The sequence below is a fragment of the Pollicipes pollicipes genome, unplaced genomic scaffold, assembly GCF_011947565.3.
Source record: "Pollicipes pollicipes isolate AB1234 unplaced genomic scaffold, Ppol_2.1 Scaffold_4881;HRSCAF=5763_pilon_pilon_pilon, whole genome shotgun sequence".
In the NCBI taxonomy this organism is placed as follows: domain Eukaryota; kingdom Metazoa; phylum Arthropoda; class Thecostraca; order Pollicipedomorpha; family Pollicipedidae; genus Pollicipes; species Pollicipes pollicipes.
Genome location: NW_023596576.1, coordinates 44,744,872 through 44,772,390, shown reverse-complemented (window position 1 = coordinate 44,772,390; position 27,519 = coordinate 44,744,872). Strand labels below are relative to the sequence as shown.

The window sequence follows — 27,519 nt, the reverse complement described above, 5'->3', positions numbered from 1 at the left end:
TTCTCGATCAATGTGTATTTACAAAATTCGCATCGCCAGCTCATGCTACACGCTCTCAAGTATAGTACGCTCAAAATGCGGATGACATGAAATGAAAACGAAAGGAATGGTGTGAGTGTTTCTGGCTTAAAACGGCGCACGAATGCGCGGAAGCTGGCCGCGTACAACGCACGCGACCAGCGCGAGAGCATGGCAAGAGCTGAAACAGGAGCGACGGCCGCCATCGCACCGCGTTCAATCAAGACCATTCACGCCCCACTGAAGGTGAAGTAGTCCTGCACACAGCCAGCGGCGGCAGACGGCTCGCGGATACCATGACGTCACATCCGCAGCGCCACCGCAGCGCCGCCAAGCGGACGCCGTCCGCAACTGCAATCCGCCCTGCTAAGAACAGCACAGCCTGAAGATATCCAGCGACAGCGGCCGACGGCGGCCGACTTGCGGCCGCTCGTGAGTCTGGCGCACCGGCGTCGAGACTCATCGACGCTCCGCAAGGTAGCCTGAACGGTGACGTCACCCGGCCGCACATGACGTCACGGACGTTCGTTACTCTGGAGGTGACCGGATCATTGTTGAAAGTTGTGGTAGTCCAACTTGAACTGCAAGCACACTAGGACCATCGCTTTCAAGCTAGACCCAAGAACATTTGGGCACACACACTATGTGGTTCACGGCAGTCACTCTGTGGCCGAAAAAAGAAAGCGCTGAGTAAAAGAGTCGTCCGGCTGGCAGTGTCAAGCGACGGCCCACCTCGCGCACAAATCCTTGCGCTCCGAGCGGAGGGATCCGCACCAGACCGACCACCGTGCCACCTGGCAGACCCATCACGCCCTACAGACGACGCTCGCAGTATAGATGGCGCTAGTGTCGGGCCGGCCGCCGCGCCGCCGTGCTGTCTGCGAGCTCGCCTCACGCCAGCGCCCAGAGCTCGACGGCGTGGATGAGGAAGTCGCGGCTGGTGGTGAGCGGCTCGTTATTGTAGGTGCGGCACGGCTCTGTGTGGCCGCGGTACAGCTCCTCATCCAAAAACAGGCCAGAGCGGCCCCTGCAAGCACGCGGACGTCAGGGCGCGAACAGCGTCCAGGTAACGCAGCACGATGCTCTTGTTAGCAAGGACGACAAATTAGAGATACAGTGGGGAGAGCATGCCCCCCAATTCTGAGCAGCATCTAGCACTAAACATTAGGCGCCGGATGGAGAAAGACGAGCAAAGTCACGTTTGTCCCTCCGCCCCCCCCCCCCCCCAATCCCACCTCCATGAAAATTCCAACACCACCGGCTGGTAAACCACCAAAACACTCGGAAGCTTGAGAAATATTCTGAACGATCGAGACGTGGTATGGCACTGAAAAGACATTGCCTATATAACAAGCCAAAGGCAAACAGACCATGCGCAATATTAATATACATCATAACCTGCCATCATCGTCACATGGCAGACTGCAATTAGTTGGTGACCAGAGACCAGAACTGCGGAGCGCTTACTCTCCGGAGCCGAATTCAAGGCCGTAGAGGGAGCCTCGGGCGAAGTACTGGTTCTCGCCGCTCCACCGGAACTCGCGGAACTCCGGGTGGAACGTGAACAGGAACGATTCGCCAGTGCCGTAGTAGTGGGGATCCATCCGGATAGGATCCGAACTTACAGCCCCGAACACCTGGCGAGGCAAGACATGACAGTCGTCAAATAAATACACTGAGTCGTGAAATTAATACATGACAGTCGTGAAATAAATGCGTAAGAGTCGTGAAATCAATACACGAATACGATACAACTTTGCCATGCTGAAAACAGCGTACGTAAACAACGTACAACGTACGCCAACATGCTACGCATGTCTGCGCAAATCGCCAATGAACAGGGCCAACGATGCGGTGATGTTACGGCGGGTGCCGCAGAGCGACTGTGCGCCGGCACTGAGACAACTATGCGCCGCCCCATATTCCTGATGCCACGCGTTCGGGACGCACGCAACAGCGACGTCAACAATTTGGGACAAATGGCTGAAGAACAGCGACAGAAAAGCTACCACCTCAAACCTCATTGCAACCGGTTGCTCACCAGAACGCGCAGACATTGCTCGGAGCACACAGCTCAGCTGCTGATTCAATACAAACTTCACCTCAGTGCACACGTGGTCACGGCCGGCCGACCTCTGCGACCCCCGCGGCTCCGCCCCCCCCCCTCCCCCCCATGCGGACGGGTGCGCGCTGACTCACGTGCTGCTCGGCATCCTGGACGAACAGCACCATGGGGCACTCATGCTCGGCAGCCCGGCGGTACAGCGACTTCAGGCTGAACCCGTGCTCACTGGTGCTGAAGAGCAGATTCCACGGATGCCCTGTGGCCAGTGGTGAACAGCTCTGTTAATGCTGCTTTCCTTACACTGTTCAGAACAGGTCACTTGCAGCGGAACGTAGTTCGGATAGAACTGAAGCACAGTTATGCCCAATGCATGTAGGATAAAGGATGCTGTTTTACGAGTAGGTCCAAAGCACGTTGTTCGGTTCCAAACAGACAACTTGGGCAGATGATTACAATCAATACGTTAAAATACCTTCAGAAGTGCAACTGGCAAATCACCACGAACACCAAACTCTGCAACTTTGGTGCGTAATGCACGTGCCTGCGACAAACAGTAATGCTTAAACGGTCCTTCCCTAAACCACATCAGTGTCGATGCCTCCTGCTCCCCACAAACGCCGCTGCCACATCCGCCCCCCTCATTCTTCTGCGCCTCGCGGAGAGCCGGCCCCGACCAGCCGCTCGCCGGAGACGGACCGGTCCTCACCCTCGACGCGCGCTGGCAGCAGCTTGTACACGCAGGACGCCATCTCATCGGTGACGATCTCAGTCCTGCCCACCAGGTCAGGGACGAGGGCCATGCCCAAACCCGGCGACTCGAGGCCGCGCGCGGCCGGATTCTCGCCCGAGGCGTCAGCCGGCTGCGGGCACAAGGAGTAGCCATCATTGACACCGGTCACGCTCACAGCCGCTCTTACGTATGCGGCCACCATCGGTATGCGCGCGATACCTTCCGCAGATAGGGACGCGTTTCGGACGGGCCCATCTGCTCGGGAGGGGGGGGGGCGGGGTAGGTCGCAGCACAATGGTTATGAGTGGCGCGTCGGGTCTGGGCCGCTTTCGCCGCGTGGCCATCGCTAAAGGCTACCAAGTTAATGGGGCCACAGCGAAGACGGCACGAGCTTTTAAACACGCAGGAGATTACGGTAAGCGGCCACTCTACCGAGAGTACTGCGACGCTGGGGTTATTCAACATGCTGGGGTTATTCAACATTGCACACGGCTATCTTGCGCAGTAATATTTCATGCTGCACCGACTAGCGCATGCTGACCTGAATATCGCAGCATAAATACCGCAAAGGTTACAAGATCGCCAGGATTTACGATGGTCACAACCAAGATCACCAGACATTCATTCACCAGATCGTATCCACGGTGGAATACGATCAGCCTTCAGCCGCCAGTTTCACGCTCTAGGTAAGCCATTGTTCCGCCGTGAAAGTTTCTGATGGCCGTTTTCGGGAGTTTTTGAAATGAAACTTCGGCGGCACTCACATTACAGATGTACTACACACGTGATAGATCCTGGCTTGAGTAGCACAAGAAGTCCACTCTTTCACGGGCATTAATTTGCATTCTTTTGTGAGGGCCCTGTCACCACCACCCCCACCCCCTTCCAAAGCTGTCTTGGGCCCCCATTGTTGGCTTGCCCCCCAATGGTTTTGGTTAGAATACTACAAAAAAGGTGGGTAAAAGATGATCATAACACAAAGTATCTTCTTTGCTCTTTCTGCGTAGTGGCGTCCCGTACCACTCTCATAACAAATAGTCATGGTTGCTCTCACCACAAGATACAAATCGTGACAGCTGAGCGGATAAATGATGCAATACATTTCACATACCTAGCGCCATAAGACAAGCGATAGTTTGTGAAGTTTAAGTGAAAACCTCTAAAATATGGGGATGACTTAAGCCCTTCATGGCTAGCCCCATCCCCACAACCAAAATGCATGCTGCCTTCCATGACCGCCACAGAAGAGCGCTATCGGCGCCCCAAGGTGGCCTCTAAAGGTGCATCTTCACGTGCCGATCAGGAGAGACGCGTGCGTCCAGTGCCTGCTCCCTGGATCGAACCCTGCATGACTTCTATAGTTATGCTTAGATTAAGACTTCTGTAAAAAATACAATGATTTCAACACACGCTGCGTTTAATCAAAATAAAGTGGGCTGAATCCGGTGAGAAAAATGGGAAAAAGTTGTCTGGCCTTCGGTTCGGCCTCCCAATAATTTAAAACCATTGACACTCCTGGTTCTTTTAACTGGACGTGTCTCGCGTCGCCTTGCATCTATCATGCATCGGTGATCACCGCACCTCACGACATATTATATCAAAATATGTTCTATATTTTTCACCTTAACCCCTCCCCGTCACACACACACACACAATGACGGAATATCAGTCAACTGTTTCAGCGGACACCCGAGGAGTGCCGCCCAAACGGCTAGAGAAAACGGCTGGCTAGTCACATGTCCCTTGGAGCCATGCTTGCTACAGAGACCACAGCCTCCGCGTCAAAGGAGACATTTAGCTTTTAACACCACTCAGAAGCGCGACATTCATGACGAGTGGATACCACCAGAATGACGCCATTGCAAGAAGAAGAATAGCTATATTAAACGAATTTGTAGCAAGCAGATCCGTCCCACCAAGACAAACTCGTCAGCAGAGCTTTGTCCTCAACACGTGAGACCTTGCGGATGCCGTGTTCAGTGTGTCATCGACACCGCACCTGGCTTTGCCAGCGCGCGCCTAGAGTCACACAGTGACAGTTCGGCCTTTTCGCATGAACGTAAGGTCACCCAGAGAGGTCGTCGACATTACGCGGCGCAAGGCAGGTGCTGATACTACTGCGCAATAACCAACCAACCACAAACCATAAAATCTCAACACAGAAACGCGCCTTCCTCAGTGCTTAAAGCCGACTACATAAACCACTCAAAGCACCTTAAAATTTTTGGCTGATACGCAGTTAAAGACAACGTGTATATGCATCGCAGAGGTCGACGGTTGTCCCGATGCGATCAGTTCCACGCTGGTGGGGACCTCCAGGAGATCTCCACACTGGAGAGACCGCAATGGTAATGCCGTGCCGAGGACGTCAGTGCTGCAGATGACGCTACACCGCCGTCAATGTGTAGGAACGCCCATCAAGATGTTATGACTCGCCAGAGAAGTTCCGCGATGAAATTAATCGATACAAACTTGGAATATGAGATATGGAATACGGAAAATATGGAGTCCCGGCGAATATTGGAAGCATAAAGAAGCTGGCCTACATATGCAACAGCTCAGGGAGCTGAGGTAATGAGTGTGACAACATACGATTGTACATAAAATCAACGGGTCAGGGCTGTCTGCAACATCTTGCAACTAACGTCAACATGACATAACACCATGACGGGACGATAACACGACCAAACCCGACTGGCGCTGCCGACTGACCAGTCCGACATACTTCTGCTGATCAGGCAAAAACACGGCGAGTCGCCAACTTCCCACACGCTAGCGTGCTTTAAAAGTATCCAACGGTGCCTACATTTACGTAATATCTTTGCCGAAGTTGAACATACCTCGAGGCAGCGACCCTGCGGGCGTCACGGTCGCCACCCTGCCCCGGGCCAGGCGTGACGTCCCTAGCCTTGGGGCAACCGGCGGCGGCGGGCGCCGTTTCACAAGGCGTGCGGATGCCATGGCGCAACACCGGAGCCGGGCACAAAGGAGCGGCGCATGTCACCCGCCGAAGGGGCTGGCCACTGGGTCAGGTCCGGTCGGAGGACGGCGCCGACGCCCGAGCGATCGCCAGGCGACCCTCGCGCCTCGCGTGGCGCCGCTCAGGTCGTTAGGGTCACCCGTGCGGTCAAGGGTCAAGGTCGCGCGCCAGCCGCGCCTGACCGCGGCAGTGACACGAGCAACGCGCCGCACCCGCGGCCTGTTCGCCGATCAGCACCGGATCCCATCAGGCGCTCCCTTCTGTGAGCGGCATTATCGCGGATATAAGCATTCCTGCCGTAATGCCGGCATCTGGTGAGAGTTGTCCCGTCGCAGACCATGAACTGATTGCTATTGTTGCTGCCTTAGTAGGTTGCGTGGCACACTTCTGACCGGTCTTCATATGGGATTACGGCTTCCGAGATTACGTCGACACGTCCCGCTGGAAACCCGGGCGAGTACCAAGGATGAGGAATGCTCCTGTGCAGCGGCTTTGATTTGCAATTGCACTTGATTGCATTTGAATTTTGAATGCATGAATGCAACTGTGCCCCATGACCGTCGGCCGGCATTGCAGTCAACCATTAGCGCCCAACGCATCTTACGTGAACTGTCAGCTGTTTGGGGTTTGCCGGACACTTAAGCTCATCCGGAGGCCGTTGCGGTGCCAGCCTTGAGAGCGTGACTACTGCGCATTCGATACGCAGAGATAACGTGCCGCCCCGTTCTTTATCCTTGACTTGTGCCAGCCGACTGCACATCCGCGCACCTGCGCGTAAAACAATGCGTGCGACGTTTGTGAACTTTTTCTCCTTGTGCTTTTTCCCATTGGACCCCTTATTGTGTGCAAATTTTCGGACCTTACAATGGTCTCATGCTCGCGCACCACCACGTAACTTGCTGATGTGCTGACGCGTCTGGCAGCGGCAACGGTACGCACTGGAAATAAATGTCAGTGGTGCTGTGAGTCGATGTCAGCGAGTAAAAGAAACCGGTTGGCCTGCTCACAGGTGCATTGATAAACCTTAACGAGACGATGAATTACTAGTCACTGCGCTACACGGCACCAAACACGACGAGACATCAAATGCCGAACACGATATTCCCCGGGATTTTCAAGACTGGTCCAAGCATCTCCCCGCACATCATCAAGATCGGCCTCGCCTTCCTTTGTCCCCCCCCCCCCCCTTCCCTCCTGTCACTCCACCAGCGCCGGCTCGCCCAGATCGCCGGCGCCGGTCCGTTCCTAGCGCAGCGACCTGGTTTGCGGCGCCCGGCACCGCGCGGCACCGCCGGCACGAGAGAGCTGGCCCTGGCCGGCCGGCCCGGCCTGGCCCGCGCACATACCTGCACGCCGCATGGCCCGGCCGTGCAGACGTGCGGCCGCACGCGCCATCTCCGAACCCGGCACGGACGTGCACGGCCGGGTGTTTTTGCGCGTGCCGCGCGCGCGCGCCTCTTCCCTTTCCGCGTGCGGAGGATGCCGGACGGTCCAGCACCGTAACAAACGACTGAGAATGCTTTGTTTGCCAGTCTGTTGACGGCGCCTCAGTCAAGCCTGACTCAGCCGACCATCGGATGCAAACACAGGCCAGTTTGAAGCACGCCACTGGGCCCTCGCACACGAGGTATTTCGCGGAGTGACGAAAGGCCGCCGACCTGACCGGCCCCCAGGCGCTGCGGCGCCCCGGGGTCTGCTGCGGCGCTGGACAGGAAGGGGATGACTGCCGGCATGGCCGCGGGGGACGGGGTGACCTTGGCCCGGTCCGCAGGAGCCGACGGCGAGGCCGGCAGAGGCAGATGAGCGGGGTTTGTGAAAGTGCCGTGGGCTGAATTCAACCGCGACCTTTCGTTCACGAGTCCTTTAACCCACATGCAGTGCCGGAAACAATATAAATGCCGGAATTAATCCAAAAATGGCGTGAATTCCTCGGCTAAATCTGCATGACCAGATCGAGAACAGCCAGCGCACCAGCAAACCAATGAAAACGGGTAGGAACATCCGCATACTACAAAAAACCTAACCTACCGAACTCGACGACGCCAAAAGTCCAGCCCAACGAGCAATAGGTCGTGCCCCAGTTTTCCGAAGCCTGCCATCATGGCGAGGCCGTGCACCTTTACCCGCTGTTGTACTTCCAGAAGCGTTGTGATTTTTCCAGAAATATTCGGAATGTGGTTTTCACAATACTCATGCATAAGCGACAACTTGCAGCGACTGCTACCAGAAGCCTTCAGGTTGTTCCAAGAACATTCAGAAAACGTGGTTTTCACCGTTAACTTTCTTACGTTAGCGAACTGGACAGCAACTTCCACAAAGAGTTCACCATGAATTTCGTCACCCTTCGCAGGAGTATGGTTCGATGTTTTATTCACAAGATCGGAGTAGATATCAAGACCCTTCGAGAACTCGATGATCAGTGCTGAGCAACTTTCACATCCTAGTCCAAATCCCGGTTTCATCATTTGAAGTCACCATTTACGAGCAGGTGTGATAGTCTTCTGTGTGGATGGAGGCCGTGATCATTGACAATTCAACGGCAACCGCCAGCGGCCGGATATCCGGATATCTTTGGAATAACGGAGATTTCTCTCACGCTATCTCGCGCGTGCTTTCATTTGCGACAGCGCTTACAGCACCACGTGAAATATATGCGAAAACGTCACAACCATTACAAATCACTTTTGATTTCACTTTTCACAAATCGCTGATCTGCAACGTGTCTGCTGTGTGGCAGCGGGTAGCCTGCACGCAAGATGTCCATTGCCTGCCGCAGGCATCATTGCCCGTCGGAAGTACTACACCTGACGTCCGTCGGACCAGGTCATCGAAGGAGACAACTACGCATAACTTTTCTACTGACAGCGGTATACGGCTAAAAGATCACCGTCATGGAGCGCCGGAAGCCAAGCGGCACGACATGAATTATCCTGAAGTTTTTCTTCGAGCGCGACGGCTGCTAAAGAAGAGTATTTCTATGCTGTGGAGGATATCGTGAGAACCGCCTTCACACCTGACCATTGTGCCAATCTCCAGCCGGGGCAATGGGCATGTGCGAATCATCCTTCACACCAGAAAAGACGCACAGTTATTGCCAACGATCTGCTGCTAACAGCAACCACTTTGGAGGACTTCAGTAAGTCATAAGACGTCGCTCGTGCCAGTCTGCGAGCCTGTCATCCTATCTGTCTCCTGATATACGAACTTAGTCACGCGTCAACGTTCCCATGCGCTCCACGTGACTAGCAACAATCGCTCTCCAACGCCACCGTGGCCGAACCATTGACAGCTGTTATCCATTTGACCCATTTGCTGCGATGGCGTATGCATCAGGCCAAGGGCGGTGGCCGGTACCAGTCGGCGCCATATGCTACGACAGCGCGTGCGTGCACAACGGCGCTCCGTGCCGGCACACCGCACCGACTGATACATGGCTCGACTGAGTAGATGCAGTCAGGCAGGGCTCTCAGCACGTGCTCAGCCGCTACTGGCGTATCGACAGGCGCGCATGTTTGCAGTGTGGCTAGAACAGACAGGTACCCGTGTGGCCTGCTCGCCACCAGGTATTGTTGCCGTCGGGCCCAACAGCCCGCGGCGACGGCTTTGTACCTTTACATCTTTCACCAGTCACTGCTTCCTGGCACCGTTTTTAGCGCGCTGAGCAGGACGTGGTACAGCATTTACGAACGGAGCGGGTATTCCGCCCGGGGCTGGGTGGTCAACCCCGCCCGTCCGTGACAACGCAGGTGACGCTGGGCGGGGAGGGGAGACAACGCTGACACTGCACAACGCGACGCAATGCCGTGACTAAAGACGGCCGGTCACAGCACTGCGCCCAGAGCACGCACAACAATGCGCGCTCGCGCAACGGCGCGACGCTGCACGCGACACGCAATAATATTGAATGCACGCAACACGGCACTGCAGTGAGACACGAATTATACAGAGCACAGTACTGTCATACCGTGCCAGAGCTGATCAATACAAGAATGGTTAAAATGCGGGAATGAATAACTTGTCTACATGGTTTGGGAAAAGGGTTAAAACAGGAAGCATCCTGGCCCTTGTGACTGAGCAAACTCCAGCAACAGTCGGTCACTTCTTCAGCTGTCCAGTGAAATGCCGTACACAAAATATGGACGGCGAGAAAGCATTACGTCACAGCACCATCAGCCGGGGTGGCGCGCCACCACGCCTTGGCACGCAGGACACGGAACAATAACGATAACAGGCACGGCTCATGATAACACAATGGCAGGATCAACACAAAACCATTGTGAAACTGGCACAGTGCAATAGCGTGTGTCAGCGGCTACAGTACGAAAGAACAGCACGTTACCGTCTAACAAACGACACAAGGGACTACTGTCGACGAAACGGCCAACCAGTGTCGTTCGGTGTGGCGTGTCGTCAAGCAATACGGTGACAGTAAACGACACGACACTGCGCATGCCACGACACATTACCTCAACGCCGGGCACAGCGAAATAATGTGACGCCCCCGGGCCCGTAACGGCACAACATCGTGACGCGGCGACCGTAACGCACGACAGCGGAGCACCGGGACACGGGCAGCGGGACACGGGCACCGTGACACTGGGCAGCGGGACACGGGCACCGGGACACGGGGCAGCGGGACACGGGGCAGCAGGACACGGGGCAGCGGGGCACGGAGCGCCGGGCCGTCCCCACGCACACCGAGCCGGTATGCTCACAGATGTCGCGGCCAAGGCCAGTCAGCTGGTCCGCAGCCCCGCAGCCGCGCAGCCCCGCAGCCCCGCAGCAACGTCACAATGGCTGCGGCCCGCGGCTCAGCTGGGGGCGCCGCGTGGGACACCGGCTGTCCGGCTCCCACGGCGGGAGCTGCCGCGATAGAGACAGAGCGCTGCGGATTGGGGGAGAGGGTGGGGGTAGGACGCGGAGCCGACAAAGACCCCGGCGACGGTATGCTGCTAAGTGTAGAGCGGCAACACCTTGCATATGCATACCTATGCACGGCGTGAATAAGTCAGAAGGGCTAGATCCGCTTTCCGATCAATATGGCCAGCGTATGATTAATTTGAAACTTTCACTAGAACTAAAGGACCAGTGGTCTCTAGCCCCTCCCCATCCATACGGGTATGTCCCATTTTTCTGACGGTGAGCACCGATGGTTGATGCTGCCGCACTGCTACGGCACATGTAACCAGCAGCTGGCGTGGCAAGACCTCTTGCACTCCGTCTTCGCTAATTGTTGTGTTTTATTCGCTCTGGATAAAGCTCCAGCGCACAGCGAACGGGACCCAGCCTCCTCTCGCCGGACAGGCAAACAAAACAACCAACAGGCCCGCGGTATCGGACACACAATCCGACCACACCAAGGCCATCCCTAGGCCGATCGAAAGAACGCGCCATAGTGGCCTCAGGTGACCCTCAGGATCAAACCTGGGCGCCGAACGGTACCTTTTTATTTTTCTTATGCGACCACAGCTTGGGAAGCAATCTCTTGCGCTTCATCATCTTCTTGGCGGACGCTACCCAGTTGGAGAGGCGCTGACGTATCCTTCTATCCGCCAAGGGGTCGCGTCGCGGTGTTTTCGGCTCCACCTCGGGGTCTGGGGCGATCTCGGTCATGGCTGGACCGCAGCGGGCAGGTCACCGCCTCACTTTGCACGCACGCTTTCACAACTGAGCGCGCCGTGCCGACCCGACAGCCGCCGGTGGCTCGAGCACAGTGACGGACGCGGCCGCTTGGCGGCGCCACCGGCGCAAATGGAAAGGGCAGCGGTACCGACGTGGTGAAGGGTTCATAGTTCGGGGTGGGTTTCGGACGGCCTCCAGCGGTGTCGAGGCGGCGAATGGGCGTGTTTTTGAGGCGGCATCACGGCCTCTCACCAAACGATCGTAGTGTTTGTCATAACGACGAAAATCGATGATTTGGGGCTAGGTACAGGGTTACTGCTGGGACAGCTCGCGAATTACTTCCCTTGCATCAGTAGATACGACAGCGTCTAGGGTCTTGCATCGCCTGAACAGCTTGAGCTGCAGGATTACAATGTGCTGCTGACACACGGATTGCACTACTATTTCTTCAAAACATGCACCAAACTTGTCTCAACTTTAACGCAGGCTTGTGCTCTTGATATAAGGATCATGGTTAGGTGTCTCAGCACGCCGAAAATGGGGAAAATAGGGCAGCATGGATCGTTTTGCCTTTCAGTCTAAGCGTGATATGTGGTCGGTGACCTACCGTGATATTTCTGGTAACCTCAACTCCTATCTAGTATATACACACATGTTCATTCAGAAACGAGCGGGAAGAAACAACCACCCTTTTTAGATAGAACATGACATACTCCTCACAATTTCGCAGCTTTGTGGCAGCATACCTTCGCATTAATTCTGGATCACTGAAACGTGGCAAGCGGGTGCACTAGCGCTTCAAATGTAGCGACGCCTTTCATCCCGCACACGACCTAGCCCCGTGGGTTTCAGCCTCCGGTCAGTCACGTGCGTGCGAGCGTAGCCGTTCAGGTAGGGTGTCTGCCAGTCTCTACAGATAACTAGTCTGATGCGCAGACTGAACTGTAGCAGCAGCCACAGCCAGATGCGGCGAATGGTGTAACACACACAAAAATGGAGCGGCAATAGAGCAAAAACTGACTTCCCTGAGGGGAGCACGCAGCTGCAATTTGGGATCGCATATCTGGAGCAGGAGTGGGCATGCAGATGGCGCGGTTTGGCACTTACGTGACGTCACACCATCGGAAAATGACGTCAAAGCGGACACATGTTTAGCCAATAATAATACTTATTGGACCATACGCCTCACCGACTGTCCAGGCCAACCGAGGAGGGAATTCCATTCAAAAACTTGTTTAAAAAACTCGATACCATAAACTGCATGTTGAACATCAATCCGAATATCGCATCAAATGTCTCAGTACCAAGCCTAGAAAGCGAAAACGCTTTCCTTTTTTACTGCCTGAGATGGGGGAATGACCCCGCTGACCCGCCGATGAGATCGCCACTGCGTGCTAGCCATCCGGACACCGAGAAGTTCACACCACGCTAGAGTGCAAATAGGTTTGACCTACGACAACGTATGGATGAGAACACAAAATATGACGATGGCCACAGTCTTCCACACGTTCAGGAAATCCCAAAAGGCAATCGTTGAAAAAAATCAAAAGGCTCTCGAGTCTAGAAAACACTCGGACCATCGCCTTTGTCCGCATCACACATTCTGCATCAACAGCCATGCAAGCGGGCCTATGCAAACACCCGCGTTTTCAAACCTGTTTTGTTTTCCGTCGCATGTGTCAAGATCGGGGCCAAGACGGCACAGCAAGCTGGAATATATCTCACGCATTTCGGCCAGACTCTCGCCATCAAGCCAAGACTCCCGCTCATTCATCTTGCTCTTAATGCTGCTGCGGAGCCCGCCACCAGCTTTCCGCCACTTGCAGGGCATTGGGAAGGCAAACACGACTGCAAACTCAACGAGGCTGGTTCAGAGAAAAATGCCAACGTTCTTGGAACTGGGATAAACACGCCGATTACAGCCCGGCAACTGCATTGAACCGGTTCCGCCGAATGTATTGGCCTAATCCATGTGCACAACGGTCCTGGCGAGCAAGATGAACGCCAATGTCATGCGCTCGATTCGGCCTGGACAGATCGTGCACACCCCTGCGTTGATGTTGCCATAGATGCCATCCTACCCACCCAGGACCATGCACCGTCTGCACATCCCGAAACGTACCCTTGTTCAGACAAACGATCGCGCCGATCGCTGCCCGTCAGCTGACCACCGATGACGTCACTCACCTGTGACCTTTGGGAACCCTAGCGTCGGCGCAGTCATCACTGACAGCGGGACACCACGCGGCGGGCCTCGCCGCCCAGAGGCGCCTGCACCTCGAGGCCACAGGCGCGCACCGCTGGCTGCGGGCCGCACCCCTCGGCCGGGCTCGGTGGCTGGCCGGACCCTGGTACCGTGCCGCCGCGGTCGGCTATTTTTAATCGGCGCTCGACGAGTTCGTGCCCTGACTCAGATTCCGCTCAGCTGCACGGGTTTGCACGCGTAAGGTGGTGGCTTATGGGACTGACGTTGTAGCTAACAGTAGTGGTCAACGTCCTTGATTAGAAGGCTGGCTAAGCATTTTGTTAATTGATCAGCTAGGATATTGACGGTTCAGTCCTTCCTTTGACTAACAGAATTTGCGATCCATAACTCCGGGGCTAAATTACGCATACCTCTCTCGCCATTCTCAGTGTACGTCTGTCAACCAAGCTGCACGATAATTCATTTCCCATGGAAGTAATACCGATCGGAACAAGGACTTAAACGACGATCACGGAAATGTTTTATCATTGCTGTCATCACAGCCGGTAAACGATCTTGGCCGGCGCAGAAGCCGTTGGCTGGAAACGATTGTTGCTAAAGAGTTGTCACATCGAACTTGTTAAGAAAACTTTGGTACACCCCTGTGCCCAGACTCTTAAACAGGGTGCCGATAGCGTGGCGTTTAAGCTGCAAGCATGGGAAGCCAAAGGTCACGGACATGGTTACGGGATTAGATTCCCCGCGATGCCCACCCTTCCTGCCTATTGTCTGCCTTCCTGGGTGAGAGGTAGACGACGCCGTATAGCCTCAGCAGCTTTGTGCGGCCGCGCTCCTTTTTAGCGAAGCAACATTGGAACCGATGCACCTTCCTTGCTGAAACCGTGTTGGGCACATTTTTAGGACCACATTTCTACTTCTTGGAAACTAGCCGTTCCAAAATTGTCATACTCCCACCACACTGATACGAAGCTCGCTGGAACCGCACGCGCTCTGTTTCCGATTATTCTCTGAACGAGGCTAAGCTCCGGAACATCGTAGAATAGCCATTGAATGAGAAAAAATCCCACTGCGAGGAATGGGAGGGCCGAAATGCAGCACTGTTGCACCAGACGAAAGCAAGTACGTGGGTGTCCAACGGGCTTCTGCAGCACTGTCGTACCAAACGTACGTGGGTGTCCGACGGGGTTCTGGCACTGTCGCACCAGACGTACGTGGGTGTCCGACGGGGTTCTGGTACTGTCGCACCAGACGTACGTGGGTGTCCGACGGGGTTCTGGCACTGTCGCACCAGACGTACGTGGGTGTCCGACAGGCTTCTGCAGCACTGTCGTACCAAACGTACGTGGGTGTCCGACGGGGTTCTGCAGCACTGTCGCACCAGACGAGAACGAGTACGCGGCAGAGGCGGGGAGGAGGCGGAGGCAGGGAGAGGCGCCGAGGCGGTTTCCAAGGACAAAAACCGAGGTCATCACAAAACTCTGTGAGTGATAAACTTTTTCACCACACAACAGCGCCGGACCAAATGTATGCTCCGCAACGCTGCTGCTGACAAAGTTCCGAGAAGACAAGATCGCTACCGATAAAACTTAAGCCTCATTACTTCTACACCACACCATAAACACGCCTTCACGAAGTGTGTTACTTCCTGGCACATCCTCTCCCGCTGCCGAGCGTTAACGCGCCCGTCGCCATGGTCAACATTAAAAACAGTGTTCCACGTTTGGAGACATTGAAGAAATACAAAAGAAAATCATCACATATGAAATGTGCTCAGTTGTCACCATTGGCATGCTTTTAAGTGAAAAACATTGCTCTAGACAACACAATTTCTCTGTAGTAAATGTGGCCCTGAATAGTCACTGATTGATTACGTAATCGCACCTTGCACACCAATGATTCAGAGCCAATGGACGGTCGTTATCTCTGGCGGGCGTGCTCACAAACGCCAGATATGAACAACTCGACAATTATATTCATCTTGGCCTCGATTGCCGTACGACTAATAGAATAGCAAGATTTTAATGACATAATTATGGCGTCATGAATACCTGGGTGACCTTGAAGTGGTCTCTCCGAAATAATCTGTACATCTTCGCAGTCGTGTAGATAAGAAACTAGAGGAGTATAGATCTTAAGAAGGGAATGGTTGTGGACTGCACCTAATGATCTTCAAGATGGCTACTTCAGTTCAAAACCCGTACAAATATGGAAAACTCCCATAAAAGCAAGACGTGACACTGGCAGGATGGGCGGACACCGCGGGAAGTCGAACCCCCTATGTCTGGTTTCCCAGACGAGCAGTGGTTAACACATAGGCGTATTGGGCGTATAGGCGTACAACATACACTATTGCCACCTTTGCTACGGGGCTCTTCAGGCATAGCAGCCACCAAAACCGCAACAGAAGCCCACCACGATTAGAAAGCCATATGGAAATTATGGCTATGGCTATATCCGCTTTCGTAGGCTTAGCAGGTGGAAATGTGCTGTTGTTTATCGTTTGGGTTCAAATCTACGTGTGTTATCACAAACAAGGTGTCCCAAATTTCTCATTACATGGTTTTATGTAAACTTCTTAACATTAACGTCCATGACAAGTTGTCATCAGTTGGCATGACAACCGTCTACAACGTCGATCATTGGCCATAACACCGTCTCAGCAGAACCTAAAACAAAACATGCTCTAGCTGCGCGTCCCAGCACGGCATGGTCATGGGAAGACCCGTCATCCGCCTGTCCTGCAGGCGGGTAACAACGTCAGCCACCACCTGGAGCACGACTCGGTCCGCTTCACAGACAATCCCAGTGTTCAGCTCCTCTGCTGCGCTAGGTTTGTTGGCATTCACCCGATCACTGAGGTGGCCACACATGAAGAAATCTACTGGGCCGAGGTCTGGTGAGTTGATGCCAATGGGCTGCGTTGTGGCTGATGTGGCGGCTCAGAAAATGGGCTTCGAGTCAGCTTAGTGATCCTTGAACGGCGTGGAACGTTCCACCGCCCTGCTGCAACGATGTCTGATGACGGCTGAGTTCGCATCTCAAGCCGAGTTCCAAGGAGGGGGCATCAGGGGCAATACTGATGTAGCGTTCGTTGCTGACGACGGCACCGAAACAACAAGGAAACAACCGTTTCCTTATCGATCAGGTGTATATCACTTAACCTCCCCTTGCACATCTTTGAATCTTCGAAGAAAGAAACAACTGCTTCCTTACCGATCAGGTGTATATCAATAAACTTCACCTTGCACATCTTTGAATCTTCGAAGAAGGAAACAAGCGTTCCCTTATCGATCAGGTGCATGTCAATAAACCTCGCACAAAAGAGGAGACGAAGGCTGCGATCGTCCGTGACCCGGGCCGTGTGTTACCGCCCAGGTGGTGGATGACGCGCACCGCCCGCATGCACCCACCCGCATAAGCGTCGCTTGGCTACGATGCTGCAGCGCCGGGTCGTATATCTAGAGCATCTCCCTTAAGAAGCTACTGATACAGGGCTAAGGGCAGACGTTAGGATATAGGTGTGTCCTGCCAGCTTATGACACTTCAAACGATATTTAGATGCTGACCATGAGACGTTTAATAAAATAGTCCCTTCAAGTCTGAATCACTTCAAGTCTTAGTCATTTCAATTGCAGACACCCTGTATACATGCGATAACGGTACTGGTATGGCTGGCGTTAGGTTGCCAGGCTTCGGCAGTCATAATGAATCAAGCGGATGAAAGTGCAAACGAAAGTTACGATTTTGGTGGCCCCAGCGAAAGCACTGGAAAATATGCCAATCTTTGGGATGAAGATGGGCAACAACACACTAGGCTCGGCGCCCACGTAGTTGTAACGGTCCGTTCTGTTCTCGTTTAGGTCAGAGCGCGTTGAATCCAAGTCCTGCGTTAAACAAATGCGTTAAAAATGCGATAATGGGAGCCTGCTGGTAGGATAACCACATTTTTTAATGCAAATACAACTACGACATATATCGCCCCTTTTCGTCATTCGCCCTCTTGATATCTCGAGAACTACATGGTGATTACCAGGAAACGGACGACTTTCGAATCCTCCCGACAAGATCTACATTTCTAGAACAAGGGAGTTGAGGGTTTTTAACAAACAAGAGAAGGCAAAAACAAAGGAGGATTAGGACTTTGTTATGGGATACCACTGACGCAGTTTTCAACAGATTTTGACACTACTAATTCAGACTGATAGCCAGCAATCAACATATTGTTATGCTGGGTAGACACTTAAGTTGTAGGAGTATCTAGTCGAAAGACAGTTAAAACAACCAAAAATCTTCAAAACGGGCTCGTATTTAGTTCCAGCAGGATAATGCGACAGTATGTTTCAGTGGCATCACAAAAGATGCATAAGCCCAAATATTGTCATAAATAATGTCAATTAACTTGTGTCTTCAATGATGGCATCTGCTCTTGAATGGCGGGTCTTTGTAAAGCGTGTGTGGACACAGGCGTGTAGCAAAGGCTATCAAGGTGTCAAAAAGAGGAAAGTAGAGACACGGCTTTGGGCGTGAACTATTAACACGCGCTCATGTGGGGTCAATTTGACCCCTCGTTTTCCAGAGCGATTTCCGAATGGTGCGGAGTGGCCGTGCTAAACTCTGCATAGCTGCAGGCCATTGAATAGAGAATCTTTTTTAGACGCTTTCCTATTGCAGGGACTTTACAAAATCAGACCTGGGCTGTCAGCGAAGGCCATTTCTAGGGAATCGTTCTTGCTGATGCGACAACGGATTGCTAGACGAAGCCATGCATCTATTAAATAGTACCTTAAGCATTAGACAAACTGGATTTAGAATTACAACAAATTCCATTACCCTAAGGTCAGGATTTAAAAAAGGTCAGACCAAGGTCAAAACTCACCTGCTTATGTACTCATGAATATGTTTTATTGGGTAGGTTTCGTTGCTCCCTTCGAACGTATTAATGACAGGAACAGCAATAAACATCTTACATGGGCTTTTTAAGGGTCATTCTAGGTTATCGACCAAAAATGAGCCAGGCCAACACTTTTAGAACATACCACTTATCGTAATCCCTGATGTTTATTCAAATAAAAAATACCAGAAATTTCAGTTTTTGAGGCACCTTGACATTTTAAACGAGAAAAAACCATCTGACCTTAAATGGACACCATTGATCTTTCTCTTAAAATATATATATATATATATATATATATATATATATATATATATATATATATCTGGATTCACGAATATCTGGATATATATATATATATATATATATATATATATATATATATATATATATCTGGATTCACGACGGTTGCATGAAGAAGTCTCGGGGGCATTCTGGACACCACTCTAGAGCTTGGCCTTAGGCCTTACTTGATCCCACGTCATGACCTAAGAATCTAAAATTTTGACATCAGTGCGTTCACATACAGACCAACCCATCCAGTGAGTTTGATGTTGTTAAATATCTTGATCTCCGGGATATCAGGAGGGGGGAGACAAATCGACTCCCCACCCCGGCGAAGGGTCTTCAACCGGCCGCCTGTGCGCATGCTTAAGCAGCGTTAATCTTTTGGAATCAGCTGGAACTAAGTTTTTCCTTGGCACATGGGTGAATAATAAATTTTCAGGCATGTTGCACCGTACCAATAGTGTTATTTGTCAGTCGGTCAGGAGCTTTTCCTCCCTGGGCAAGAAAATCGTCTTCGATACTAGCGTCATCTATTATAAATAGTGGCGTTATCTATCGAAAAGCCTCTTTCCTTTTTCCAAACTACCGACACCTGATGAATTAAATGTTTCTAATTTGATGTTAAATAGCCGTTAGTTAAGTATAGAGCCTATATCAGAAGCATATCAATGAAAAAATTACTGATAGATAGTAAGTTCACTTTTATGAAAAAGGCGTTATTAATTGGTATTGGAGGTTGCAACTGTTTACGCATCATTGTGATATTGATTTGCAGTTAATGTGCTTGTATGGGTTTTAAGAGGGTATAAGTTCGGTTTGCCGGTATTCAAACGTTCCTTTCGCGTAACTACTTGGATAAGCATGCCGAAGGCTACGAGGTCACGTACAAAGCATTTTGTGATAGGTCACCCGGCGCCCCTGTCCCACCAACGACTGCCGACTAAGGGGAAGCCTTAGCTTACATCAGACGGCTAAGGGAATCAAACAAGAATCCCATTAATACCGTCTTCAAGACCGTGGCGGCTGAAATCAGTAAGCTTTGGACGAACGAAAGGATTCCCGTTCATGATATAGAATGCGTCACAAAAGTTATCAAGAGGGATTGCTATGAACCATACAAAGCTATCAGCAAAATACCAAAAAGGAAAGAGAAGGACAGTACAGCGTCGCTACCGCGAAGTTCAATAAGCTTCTCGATATATAGCAAACAATAAGCAACATGTAAGTGCGAGTCCCAGCGCAGCTACAAATGCCCAGCTGCCTACAGACTGCCGGTAAAAAAGGTTGCTTTCTTATCAGACCAACACACGCACCGGAGGCTTTCCCTGGAGACGTATGACTGGGCTACGGCTGTAGCTAGGGAGGCTCGCGAGGTCCGGAGGATGACCAGACAATTCCAGGAGCGTCCTAGCTCAAACACCAGTGGGGCGGTGTGTGCTGCTAAACCTGAGTCGCCTCCCCCGCTGGCTGCTGAGCCCATGCTGCCTGCTGAGCCAGCGCCGGCTGCTAGTGCTGAACTCGAGCCTGCTCCAGGACCGAGTGGTCTCAGCTCTAGCGAGTCAGCCGAGAGTGCGGAATCTGGCACGGCTTCGCGCGTGGCAGAAAGTGGCGACGACGTCGATTTCTTTGTTCCGGATGAGGTTGCTGTCACTGCAGATCGCGACTTTAACGATCCCACCAACACCGCTCTTGCGGTTGACCGCTACAGTGTCTCGAACCTGGCGCCTGCTGCCATCATTAACGCCTTCCAACATGACAGCAGAGGCGGACTGGCTGCTTCAGATGTCGTAGATCCTAAGAAGATCTGGCGCGCAAGAGACAAAGCGAGAAAAGAGGCGGCGCATCAAAATGCGGAATCAATCTACGAATCAGGTTTGACTAGTCTCTACTTCGATGACCGCAAAGGCAGAACCTGTGTGACACATAGCCATGTGAATGCCGTAGAAGAACACGTGGTTGTCATCACCGAACCAGGCAGCCGCTACGTGACCCACTTCACGCCCAAGTCCGGCCGCGCCCGGCAATTGCTCAACGAGCTTCACTCCGTGAGCCAGCTGTTCGACGGTCACATCAAGGTCCTCGGATGCGACGGCACGGCCGCCAACACAGGGATTACAGGTGGAGAGTGCCGGCTGTTTGAGCTGTCACTGAATCACCCGTGCACTGGTTCATCTGCCAGCTGCACGGCAATGAGCTGAATTTACGTCACCTGCTGCTGGGCCTGGACGGCACGACTACGGGACCGAAATCTTTTTCTGGACCCATCGGTAAGATCTGCGCCGGAGAGATCTGGAAAACGGACGTTGTGGTATTCAAGCCTGTGCCAGGCATGTGCCAAACCTGCCTGTCGACCTGGTCCAGCAGCTGAGCACCGACCAGCAGCTGCTGTACCTGCTGAACTCAGGCGTACAAAACAGCTCCGTCCGGACCGCGACAGCTCGGCGGCGAATCGGACCACTGGACCATGCCAGGTAAATATGAAAGCACGGTGTTTTCTGATTCCGGACGTTTTTAACTGCATTTGCGAAAAATATCATGCGTATTGATGAGACAGCAATAATAGCCTTATTCCACGCGGAATATCGAGGAAGGTGGAGAACTAGATATATTGATATTTCGGAGATTACGTAAACCAAACTACGTTATTAGTACTGTCGCCAAGCAAAACCAACACTATTAGTACTGTCTTGTCATCGAATTCATGGCAATGAATGTTGAAACTTTCTCACGCATCATCTGGCATTTCAAATACTCATCATTAAGCACATACTCATTACAATGCGTTGTGCCATAGTATGTCATCATTTACTCGTTGGTTCCTGCTTACGAGTATACTTGCTGATAAGTGTTGCCGTCGCGTTAAAATTGAAATTATTTTTGTGACCTAATGCTCAGTTCGGGACGAATTGTTTTAAGTGTTCTTGTTACTTTGTTTTCCGATGGTTGACACTGGCTACTCGCCTGCCCCGAGCTAACATCTCCACAGAGACTCCCAGCAGGGTCTGAAGGACCTCGTCCAGGGCATGGTTGGCCACTATGTGCCGGTGTGGTTCTCCATTCGACAGAACAGCAGCTGTGACGTGGGCTCACGCAACCTGTTCAGAAGCTTCGCGCTGCTCCGCGAGCTGCCGCTCGGTGCAGCCAGTCGGTGCAGCCACAAACCACGGTGCAGCCAGTCATCCAGCGCAACGGGAACTGGGCCCGTCCGAAACAGCTGCTGCTGGCCATGGTGGCGGACGGGGACCGTGTGGTCCGCGAGCAGGCGGTTCAAATCATCAGCGCCGCGCTTGGGCAACAAACCGAGGGGCCCAGGATCCTCGCAATCTCAACGATCAACTTCGAAGCCGTGAGCCACACGGGGCTGATCTCCTGGCGCGAACCAGTCACGCACCCCCCCCCCCCCCCTCTTACGACACCTCAGTGACGGGAGCTGCGAAGCATAGTGCACGCTTCGTTGCCCATTCCGCCTTATCCGGTTCATACCCAGGCGGAGTGGGCCGTGCGCACCGTCACCGAGGCATGTTCGGCGCTGATGGGAGAAGAGGCGCGGCATGGCCTCATCACGGCCAAGCTCATGCACCGACATATTCTCCCCACTGTCAACTCTAAGAAGAATCTGCTCTGAAGGTAGGCAGGTAATTATCAACTGATCACATCCTCAGAGGTGTTTTACCCCCGTTTCAGCTTAAAGCTACTCCAGCCCTTCAAATTCACATTCATCTCAATGCCAAAATTGGGCCAATTGCAAATTGCAAATGCGTGCATGAATACAACATGCATTGTTTCACTTTAAAGCAATTTCATGACTTTTGTGCTTTCATCGCAAATGTGCTATTGTGCTTTCACTTAAATGTGTCTGTTGCAGGTGGTCGTAGCAGCAGGCACCAGTACGGCAGCCGCCGCCTCCGCATCAATGCGTGCGACCGCTGCGCAGATGCAGGACAGTCTCGAGAGGAGAGACCAAGGAGCGCACCGCTGGACCAGCATTCGGCGCTGCTACAATCAGCACGTACTGGTGGCGACGTACATTACTGCGGCGACGGCCAGTCAGCATTGGTGACTGCAACGCCGGGCGCCGGTTTACGACGATATTTCGATCGGCTCGCGCTTCACTAATAAAAGTTTTTGGGAAGAAATTTTGCTATACTGTGCACTTTGGACTCTAGCACCAACGAATTTCTTTGTCTCACTTGGTTTTGTTACTGATGACACGCCCTACTGTATATATCGATCGGTTGCCAAATTATTGACAGGAGCTGTAAAACTTCGCATCCGGATGCACGGACCTAACCCCTCTATACCTGCATCGGAGACCAGCAATGCTCCTTACGCTTTGTGAAAACTCTTTTTTCGAGCCTTGACACCACCTATGGCATACCAACTATGGTATATTGAAATAACAACACCCATGATGTGAGTGTTTCAACCACTGGAAACAGCGATCACTTTTGTAAACGCAAGGCAGCGCACGTAGCCCATGCCAACCACCATCTCAGCATTATTGCCAAGTACCACTTCAGGTTCCTCCTGAAACCTCAAAATCCTGCCTCACCGGACACAGATTGCGTGCCGACTGCGAGGTGGGTGCCGCAACAAGTACTGAGCATATTCTCCGAGGAATGAGACTATTACTACTGTCCTGTCTATGGGAATTATGCTCCTTGCAAATGCACTTAACGACTTACGTAACCGCCTCGGGCCTATAAAAAAGGTATTTGAAACATCCGTATGTAGCTGGGTCCTTTGGTGTCGCACCGCCATTCATAGCCATTGTGCTTATGTTATTACGCGAACTCCGCCAAAGCTAAAGTTTGGGAACGAATGCATTGAAGTTGGAGACTCGTTTTCCCATGTGACAGTAGCAGTTTAGCAATGTGACACAAGCAAATCACAACCTTCCTTGCTGGGGGTCCGGAAACTTCAATGGAAAATAACAGGGCTGGCAGAGCCCTCGCACGATAAAAAGACTAGGTTTCGTAACTTAATTTCACTTCCTTTCCTTCTTCTGTTTCTTCTTCTTTTCCCATCCTTTTAACTTTGCCGCTCAGCCCAGTCCATTTCATGATTTAATCACACATCTACGAATTTATCCCATTCGTGAAGGGTGGAGAAAATGGAGCCCCTGCTAGAGACGTTGAATACATCACACAATGACATTAATCCGCACCAGCCTAAGATCCATGGTCTGTGAAGATAACAGGCAGCGAATCCCACAGACACTATCGCATCCAAACCCCGATACCACTTTATTTTGCCACACCACGGTCTAACGCGGCAGCGCCCAACCCCAGCCCAGCACTGACACGCTGGGATCGGGCTTACCTGGGCATCTCGATTTGATCTATCTGTGATGGTGTTCTCAGCGTCTTCTGGCTCTCCTTCAGGCTCCCAAATAGTCTCTGGGGAAAAGAAAGCGGCTATGACTATCACGAACACATGTGCGATTAACCAAGCAAAACGTGAAATGAGGGGGGATTGCCTGCTATGTACATCTTCTATGCAACCGCCTTGTGCTCTTAAGCCCTCCCGTGAAAGAACTTATTACCATTCCGGAAGACCATCTTACCTCACCGGAGCTTGAATACCTTTAACTCATATAGATATTTGGGCATTGTGATGTTAATATAGATATCCTTGGTTCATGTACATACCGACATAAGCTGGCGGCTAACCAAAAATTGCTTTTAACTTAAGTCGTGCACAAAGACACGTCAACAATGCTTGCATATGCTAAGACCCCTCCCACATTACTGCACGCAACATCTCCGCCAAGAAGAATAGCTGTGAGCGCCGGCGCAGCTGGATTCCCAGCGCGCACTGACCGTCGTCCGAGACGATCAGCTCGTAGCCGCGACTCTCCGGCTTGGTGACGTCCAGACCTCCGCAGATCTCTGGCGACGCCTCCCGGATGGCGTTGTACAGCTCGTCACAGCTGATGGAGACGTCAACAAAAGTTTAAACGCGCATCAAGACAGACGCAAGCGGCCCAGCCAGGTACGGATGACGTGGGACATCTGCGCTGGTAGATACAGCCAGCCGCAGTTTGCCACAAACGCTTCCACGCCGGTTCCACATCTTGTCATATCCCAGGGTGCCGGTTTCGCCACGTCCTAGGTAACACCAGACTGGCACCACCACTCCCTTGACACCAATATTATGGTGACACAGACACTATTCCCTCGGACGTAACGCAGACCTTGTCTCGGTTTAGCGCACAGTGTTTGCGACAGCAAAGCACGTAGTCACAAGAGGAAGTCTGCTGTACGTGGGTGCATCCGCGGCTGGACGAAATGGACTCTGGTAGGTGGGCGCATGACTAACGTGACTCACGAAACAACTTAAGTGAACCAACACCTCGATGACCATACGCAGATCACCACCAAAGCGCGACTCCGGTAGCCAGTGGTGACGTCACTTCACGCACCAGTCGCGCGGCACGGCGAACCAGAGCTCGGAGCGGATCCGGCGCTGGCCGCAGAAGATGACGGTCTGGGAGCGCGGGATCCGCTGTCCCCGCGGCCTCCCCGTCATCAGGCGCAGGTACAGCGGCGGCTGGCGCGGCGGCGGCGTCGGCGGCCGCAGCAGCTCTGGCGGCGACGTCACGCGGCGTCATACAGCGGTGACGTCACACAGCGTCACCGCGCGGCCCGAGTGTCGCCCGCGGTGGCGTCGGTAGGGGGGGGGGGGGGGGGCGGGGGCGGGGGAGGCGATTCAGGATGAGTAGCGACGTAATGGGAATTCCTGACAGTTTACTAACTAGACCAATACCCTGAGTCGCCGCAGGTAATACGTGATAGTGAACGTGTTGATAAACTTGGCTTGGAGGCCTCGGCACATTAATCAATCGCTGGAAGCGGCTCGGGTTGCAAACTGCTTGTACATTTTGGAGCTGGGCTAAGCTAACTAAGCTTGAGTAGAAGACAAAACGCTGAACTCACCATCGACGGACAGGAAGAGCTCGGGCCTCTCGTCAACAGACACAGCGCTGAACTCACCAACGGACAGGAAGAGCTCGGACCTCTAGTCAGCGGACACAGTGCTGAACTCACCATCGACAGACAGGAAGAGTTCGGGCCTCTCGTCAACAGACACCGCGCTGAACTCACCATCGACAGACAGGAAGAGTTCGGGCCTCTCGTCAACGGACACGGCGCTCGTGAGACGACGTCGCCTCTGGCTGCTTACGTCGCTGCCCCGACTGGAAGGGGTCCTGGAACAGGGAGTCACCCTGAACGAAGATAAAACACGAACGAAGCGGTGACAGGTGATGAGCCGGCGTCGTCGACACGCTCGGTCACGTGTCGTGCTTAATGGCTGGTGGTGTGTAGGTGGATGGAGCAGGGCGTTATTGAGATTTTAGAGCAGGTCAAAAGGGCTGAAGACGCAGGAAGCCTAGCTGGCCAAAAGCGCTGAGACTGAACAGGGCATCCATTTCACGCGTGTGAAAATGACGGGTGAAGCCCTGATACCAGGAACCTTGGAAAACCGCAGACGGTACGTTTACATATTATATGCCACTGACCGTAACTCAATGCCATCCACTGAATCCACACTGGCGATCTAGTTAATCACTTGGTGGTGACGTAATATTAGGTACTGCCGGCTGGGGCGGAACCGATGATATGTTTTGCTGTTGTGCTATATTCGCTAATGTTTGTTTTGCTGATAAGATAGTACGCTCATGATAATGTTTTGCTCTGTTGCTTTTTGTTTGTCTCAAAATTATATCCAGCTTTTACGAACGTCGTTCGTTACGGGATTACCAGAGCATCAAAGACACTCCGCCAAGGTCTCGTGGGTGTTTCTGTCATTGCAAAGCCTCTCAACGATTGTTGCATCCAGCCAAAGTGAGTTTTAAAAAATCAGGGAAGCCAATCTATCCTGTCTTAATCAATCATGTTGAAAGCCATGGCGATGCCCTGTCTCTCACCGTACCCATACAGCACAACACCTCGTGTTCACGGATTTAATTTTCCATCCGCAGCTTTCTGTTGCTTCATGGGACGCACCTCCTCCCCGGACTGTATTCCACGTCAGTGGAGGCCTCGCTGGAACCGGCGGCGGCAGGAGCGGGAGAGCTGCCACTCGGTGAGGACGAAGTGTCACCCTGTGCAGAGGTAGAGGAGGTGGCCGGCTCACAGCTGGAGGACTGTGAGCCGGGATTGTCCTCGCTCATTGTGCTTGCGGGCCGCCGGGGTGAGCTGCAAAGCAGCAGCGCGACACGGTTACACACAGGCATCGCGAATGTTACCGTCGTATCAGCACCGCTGCCAGTTAGGGCAAAAATAACGCGTACGATTCGTTTCAACCCTGCTCCACCTGGGTTTGTTGTTCAACAAAACGGTGTGGATCGATGAAAAATCGATCGCAGTTGTTCGACGCCAGACGCCACCGATCAACGGGCTCACCCGCCAGACGAGTTCTCCAAACAATACTAGTAATGTAGTTCTCCACAACACGTAGTGCTGGGCACACGCGTACAGCAACGCCGTGTGGAGATGCCAAACACCAGCACATGACCTTAAGAGCCGCTGACGGGGCCCGCGCCCGCCCCCTCCGCTGACGACACCCCTCACCTGTCCGGCGCGCCGCTGGACACGAGCGGGATCTCGCTGGAGAGCGCCACACCGTACGCGTCCGGGTCCACCGACGGCGGGGCCGAGAAGCAGACCGCGGTCTTGCGAACCCGCGCCCGCCGCTTGGCGCCGCTGGCCGACGG

At 52.9% G+C, this 27,519-nt stretch overlaps 1 protein-coding gene across 1 annotated transcript; it reads right to left on the bottom strand.

Annotated features, from left to right (window-relative positions):
* On the bottom strand, positions 1–27,516 carry LOC119100819 (TLD domain-containing protein 2). Its single transcript, XM_037223972.1, has 10 exons — positions 27,377–27,516; positions 26,810–27,001; positions 25,907–26,010; positions 25,225–25,387; positions 24,623–24,732; positions 24,123–24,199; positions 2,790–2,943; positions 2,218–2,339; positions 1,486–1,655; positions 1–1,045 (listed from the first exon to the last, which is right to left on the bottom strand). The coding sequence occupies exons 2-10, from the start codon at positions 26,974–26,976 to the stop codon at positions 910–912; spliced, it is 1,203 nt and encodes a 400-aa protein (XP_037079867.1). The 5' UTR covers positions 26,977–27,001; positions 27,377–27,516; the 3' UTR covers positions 1–909.
* Positions 27,517–27,519: the final 3 nt, after the last annotated feature.